Source organism: Sinocyclocheilus rhinocerous, unplaced genomic scaffold, assembly GCF_001515625.1.
Source record: "Sinocyclocheilus rhinocerous isolate Xijiao unplaced genomic scaffold, SAMN03320098_v1.1 scaffold23, whole genome shotgun sequence".
Lineage (NCBI taxonomy): Eukaryota > Metazoa > Chordata > Actinopteri > Cypriniformes > Cyprinidae > Sinocyclocheilus > Sinocyclocheilus rhinocerous.
In genome coordinates this window covers 92,742-99,350 of record NW_015644367.1, presented here as the reverse complement: position 1 = coordinate 99,350, position 6,609 = coordinate 92,742, and the positions used below count along the sequence as shown (strand labels likewise).

Sequence of the window (6,609 nt, the reverse complement as noted above, 5' to 3'; positions counted from 1 at the left end):
TTGTTGGATGTTGGGGGGCGCGCGAGTGAAATTAGACAAACTTGGGGGGGCCCATGTCCTAAAAGGTTGAAAACCCCTGGTCTACCTGATAAGAATGAATTAAGAGCATGAATTCAAACAGCATGTAACAGGTTTGGAATTTATAGGGCCTTGCCAAAAAGGTGTAATGATTTATAACCAGCTAAGACAGAGCAGGAGTTTCATCAGATGAAGAACAAAAATCTATTAAACAAATATGCAAATATTGAACACTGGCCAGCACAAAAGCTCAGAACATTGCTCTCACAATTAAAGGATCAGCATTGATTACAAGGGTCTTTTTAGATGACAATAAGTACGGAACTAACAGGATTTCGGTTTTATTTCAAAACCTTGAGAAGGCTGCTTCTGAGGGGGAGCGGACACTCAAGAGCAGTTCATTCTGTGCTCAACAACCTTTATCATGACATGGACCACTGAGTGGATACAAAACACTTGGATCTTACGAGCCTCACCCCACTGTCACACTGATGCACTCCTAAAACTGTGGGCGGAATGTTCCTGTGACAAAACTTAAAGGGATAGTTTACCCCAAAATGACAATTCTGTCATCATTCTGTGGAACACTAAAGAAGATATTTTGAAAAATATGTGAATATTATGTAAAAGTGTTTTAACTGAATCATTGATAGTCACTGAATGTTCTTCAAAATATTCCACAGAAGAGAGTCAGTCAGGTTTGGAATAAAATGAGGGTGAGTAAATGATCAAATTAGTGATGCGAAATAAAACTCCCAATACTGAAAAATCTACACAAAATCATATGCAAAATCACACAGATCAGCAACTGCCAAGCCTATTGCATCTCCTGACACTGTTGAAATGTCGAATTATCAACTCAGAAATCAAGACATTTTATCAGATTTGGTGTAACAGTTTGGTTTGACAAGACTGGGGAGTGACTGGGTGTCAGGTTAAATTTCAGACAATGATGGCCGTTACAGAACATTCTGACAAAAACCTGTTAGTCATCCTGATACTATAGGTGGGTTTACACACACACACACACACACACACACACATATATATATATAAATTTATATAACCGTCTTTGACCTATGATACTAGTTAGTAACTTCTGTTTAAGGGATGTTTGTTTTTGTGCAGCCCTGTGGCACTCTAATTTGTCTCAAGTAACATTTGCCTCTGGAATCTCTCAAGTCTTTGAAATTACAAGCTTTACATTCCTTGTGAATCACACAAGACATCCAAGACACAAGAAATCCACCCTGACTGCATCCAACCTTTAAAACCTAAACCGCAGTGCACACAATGACTGGCTGGCATGCATCTGAACCAACATGCAAATTGTCAGTGTTTACAAAGTCCCAGAAAAGCTGGGAGCCAGAAAACTCAGAACAAGTTGTAGCAGGACAGGATAAGACAAGATATGCAGTTCAGCTGGTTCCGGGTCTGACAGCATTTAGTCAAATGGTAAATCAGGTCTGTATGCCGGACCCATTCCCAACCCTGCTCAAAAATGACATGAAGGTGCTTATTACTGACCTGCTTCAGAACAATGTATCATATTACAATCAGTTAACATCTTTAATCCTGTGAAATATAGCCCAAGTCAGAAAAATATAACAGTTTATTGAACCTTTATACAAAATATAAAAGGAAAATATATATTAAAAAAATTTAAGTATCATAAATAATAATTAATTAACACTGCTAAAAACGTGTTTCATCTTGACAGGCCTTATTCAGGACGCTTTATGTATTAATATTCTGAACAGCATATTATAACAAACCACAACATAACAACATAACATTAGGCCTGTCGCGATAATTAAATAACCATCTAATCGCGATTATTTGATCCAACCTTGGTTGTTTCAGACAACTGCGATTATTGTGCTTTTTACGGCACAAGGCTCGTCATACACCAAAAGAAACAGAAGAGCACCAGTTTGCTTTTCATGCACTGTATAGCCTATATCATCTGAAGCCATTCCATATCTTAATGTGAGGGACATAATTGTATTTACATTGTTAAATTTAAAGGGTTAGTTCACCCAAAAATGAAAATTAGCTTGTGTTTTACTTACCCTCGACGCATCCTAGGTGTATATGACTTTCTTCTTTCAGACGAATGCAGTCGGAATTATATTAAAAATTGTCCTGGCTATTCCAAGCTCTATCATTGCAGTCAGCGGGTGTTGCAGTTGAACAGTCCACAAGTCGTCAAATAAAGCGCACGCATCCATAATAAAGCGTGCCTCACACGGCTCCGGGGGGTGAATCAATGCCTCCTGTAGCGAATCCATGTGTTTTTGTAAGAAAAATATCCATATTTCAAACGTAATAAACACTTTTCTCTCACTTCCGGTATCTTTCATATGCGGAAGGCGTTCCGGCAGATGACGCAGCACGTATGCGCAGCGCGACCCTCGAAGCATCCTAGGTGTATATGACTTTCTTCTTTCAGACGAATCCAGTCGGAGTTATATTACAAATTGTCATTGCAGTCAGCGGGTGTTGCAGTTGAACAGTCCACAAGTCGTCAAATAAAGCGCACGCATCCATAATAAAGCGTGCCTCACACGGCTCCGGGGGGTGAATCAATGCCTCCTGTAGCGAATCCATGTGTTTTTGTAAGAAAAATATCCATATTTCAAACGTAATAAACACTTTTCTCTCACTTCCGGTTTCTGTCATACGCGGAAGCAATTCCGGCGGATGACGCAGCACGTATGTTTATAGGAGCAAAGGAAAACCAGTCTCCTCTTGATTTATATCGAAATCCTCCGACATTTTTCTTTACAAATCCTCGGTTTGTAACTCTAATTCGTGACCGGAGTTTTGTTTTGTTCTCTCTCCGCGCTCGTCACTAATCACGCAACGTCAATTTCTTCCGCCGGAACTGCTTCCGCGTATGACAGAAACCGGAAGTGAGAGAAAAGTGTTTATTACGTTTGAAATATGGATATTTTTCTTACAAAAACACATGGATTCGCTACAGGAGGCCTTGATTCACCCCCCGGAGCCATGTGAGGCACGCTTTATTATGGATGCGTGAGCTTTATTTGACGACTTGTGGACTGTTCAACTGCAACACCCGCTGACTGCACTGATAGCGCTTGAAATAGCCAAGACAATTTTTTTATATAACTCCGACTGGATTCGTCTGAAAGAAGAAAGTCATATACACCTAGGATACTTCGAGGGTGAGTTAAACACAGGCACATTTTCATTTTTGGGTGAACTAACCCTTTAAGTTTACAGAAACTCATCTTCCTTCTGCTGCAGCTGTCAGTCATTCTCCGCTCAGCATTCAAACAGCACGTCATGTTCAGTTATGACAGCAAGGTAAAACTCTCTCTCCAAGATGATATATTCCCCATTATAATACTTGATGTGTAGATAAAGGTCTGGGGATTCGCATAAAATGACATCTTGCTGGAGTTCATTGCTCTCTCATTTCTCTTCTCTTTGTTTGTACCGTGTAGAGTGCAGCATGCCGTAACTTTTGATACTTCAAGCACATCATTCTGTACCCTAGATGTGCATAAGAGCTTTGTGCCGCTCTGTTTGAAGCATAAACATGTTTAAATTGTATAATGTGCACCAAAGATTTTTTTATCAAGATATTGTTTTTGCTGCTAAATTATACAGTCAGCTAGTTTAATTTCATAGGCATAGCTTATATATATATTTATTCAAATGTAGTTTTTCCTCTGTAATGAGGACGTGAGTATTTAATGGATTATGTTTAACAAAGGGTTTAAAAAAAGAGTGACCATTAGTTCCACAAACACAGTATTGATATTCTGAAGTGGTGTAGAAAAAAAAATAGTGCTGGTGTTGGATTGGCCGATTCTTAGAATTTAGAATACTCTATGTAATCATACACTGCAAAATAATAACTCAAAAAAGATTAAAAGATAACAACATTATTATTTACTGAACCCTTAAATTAATCACAATTATATAATGAAAGCCATAAAAAACAGACAATTAATCGTCATAATCGCCAAAGCCCTAAAACAGACAATTAATCGTAATAACCGTGACTATTTTTAGACAATTAATCGTCAGCCAAATTGCATAATCCCTACATAACATACTACAAACTACAGTATTACTAAATAAATAAAAGGTTGAATAAGCTTTTGTGTGATTCAAAGACATCATTCAGGTTGAATAATGAATAATACATTGTTCAGTGGACAGTTCAATGAGCACCGACTTCAAAAGCTCCTTCGTGCGGTTTTCAAGACATCTGATTTCCATTAAAGCGCCTCTGACTCCTCCTCGTACACCTCCTTACACAAAGGCGCCTTTAAAAAAACTTTCGATATAGTACACGTTTTTTAAAAATACTTAAAAACGTTCCTAAAAAGGCCTGGCATAACGGATACGACCGAGTCCGCTGTACAATCCAAATCGCCTTCTCAAGGCCGCCTCAGTCAAAAGCACAATAACACAAATCCTTTCCTGTACCTTGAATAGCTGTAATAGTTGTGAGGTTGTCCTGCAGTAAAGTCCTAGAACTTAGTCCAGCTGAGCGTGGATGTGTTACATGACTAGCTGGAAAACATTTCAACGGTGTTTAACTCTTGCCTGTGAAGTTCTGAGCTATTCAGTCCAGCCCACTGCTTCTGAAACCCGACCCAGGTGTCAGCTGGCGCAGGTAAACAATGCGCTGTAATGGGCGCTGAGAGATTTATTTGTTTCTTATTTGTGCCGTGATTGTTTTTATGTATTTATTTTAGAGCTATTTAGAATACTTTGGTTTGTAAAAATGTCCATGTACTATAAATATAAGCTACTTAACAACTGGGGGAATAACCTTTAAAAAAAACAAAGGACGATCGGGGATATATTTTCCCCTTAAAATAAAAGAAATAATTATTTTTAGTATTGTGCCAAAACGCACGTTCTAGATCTCATGAATATTAATATTGCGTCATTAATATTACACATGAGCATCGTCCGCATGACGTCCTTATCATCCCGCCTCCTCAGATGACGCATTTTCCGCCAAGATGGTTGTCGGTGCCTTTCCAATTGCAAAGATGCTCTATCTGGGCGTACGACAATTGAGCAAACCAGTGGCTAATAGAATAAAAGCAGGCGCGCGGAGAAGTGAATTCTTTAAGAATTATATTTGCCTTCCTCCGGCCCAAGGTAAGCTGGCATTTGGTTGTTCGTGTTTAACGATATGATGATGTCAGTCCGTATGATAAGGGTGTCTGTGGCCGTAAAGGAACGAAGGAACACACAGCCAATAGCCGTTTGCGTTTATTTGTTATTTTGCCAATCACGACTGCTGCGATGTTGTCATTGGATGTTTTCAACAACAGGTTTATCCAGAGACCAATGAGATACTAGAAAGAATGTTCCCTTTAGACAAATGAGGTTTGAGTTTGCTTAAAGAGGGCGGGACTCAAGTGTCATTGAGGGTACAGCGAGTAACTGAAAGTACCTTTTGCTGCTTGTTGAAATTATTTGATAATTTAATGTTACAAAGTAATATATTGTTATATTTTTATAAAAATGTATATAAAATGATAATTTAAGTATTATTAAATGTATATATAATATGAAAGCAATACGAACTATGTCTAATATGTGCTTTTTCTTTGGTTATATTATGTAGTCTTGTTTGTACAGTATATAATTTTTCAGGCAGAAGTAGTTAATGTAATGATAATTAAATCAATTGTGCCTTTCTAAAATATTTTTATGATTTATTCTTTTCATATAGTAAAATAAATACTAGTATATTTTAATATTTTTTTTTTTACATATATAGTTTTTTTTACATGCTAGTCTCTTTTTTAATATTATATTTTTTATACAGTTGTCTCTGTTATGTTGGATATCTTGAGCATGAAGGCAAAACCAAAGTGTATCTTAACTTTTAAAGTAAATTGTTGAAATAAGTCTGTCATGTAATTCCATGTGGTAACTCATGTTTTCTCCGTAGCATATCACTGGATCGAGATGAGAACAAAGATGAAAATTATGGGTTTCCGTGGCTCCGTCATCAAACCTCTGAATGAAGAGGCAGCTGCAGAGCTTGGAGCAGAGTTGCTCGGTGAGGCTATCATTTTCATCATCGGCGGAGGTTGCATGGTGCTTGAGTACAGCCGCCAGGCCACCAACTCCAGACGCAAAGAAGAGGAGCTTGCACAAAACATTAACAATCTTCAGACACAACTAGGAGAGCTTGCGCTAGCCACAGAGACACTGGATGCCCAGATTAGAGAGGTTAATAGACTTCTGTTGTCCCTCCCAGTGGCTCCAAGTACCAAGTAACAATGTGCATCACTAAAATACGCCCTTTCTTTGAAGGGCAAAGAGACTGATTTATGAGAGCATATCAGTAGGGGTGCAGCACTGCCATATATATACACACACACACAAAGTCTTGGTTAAGCCGTCCCACACACACACACACACACACACACACACACACACAAGGAAACACCCAGGCTATATAAACGAGGAAGGAACAGAGAGTTTGTGTGTGATTAAGTGACTGGCCACCAGTATAACACAATTAAAGCTTCCTATTCGTTATTTGTTTGGTTAGATGATGCTGTTTTCAGTCAAAAGTTC

The 6,609-nt window shown here is 38.3% G+C and overlaps 2 protein-coding genes across 3 annotated transcripts in view; one reads left to right on the top strand and one right to left on the bottom strand.

Annotated features, from left to right (window-relative positions):
- Positions 1-4,649, bottom strand: part of LOC107758239 (relA-associated inhibitor-like) — a 23,053-nt gene extending 18,404 nt beyond the window's left edge. For both annotated transcript variants that reach the window (XM_016575926.1, XM_016575927.1), the window contains exon 1: positions 4,486-4,649. The gene's annotated coding sequence lies outside the window, so the exon portion shown is untranslated. The remainder of the gene's footprint in view (positions 1-4,485) is intronic.
- Positions 4,650-5,018: 369 nt separating this feature from the next.
- LOC107758233 (optic atrophy 3 protein homolog) lies at positions 5,019-6,573 on the top strand. The gene is made up of 2 exons (XM_016575912.1): positions 5,019-5,172; positions 5,975-6,573. The coding sequence occupies exons 1-2, from the start codon at positions 5,031-5,033 to the stop codon at positions 6,304-6,306; spliced, it is 474 nt and encodes a 157-aa protein (XP_016431398.1). The 5' UTR covers positions 5,019-5,030; the 3' UTR covers positions 6,307-6,573.
- The last annotated feature ends 36 nt before the right edge of the window (positions 6,574-6,609 follow it).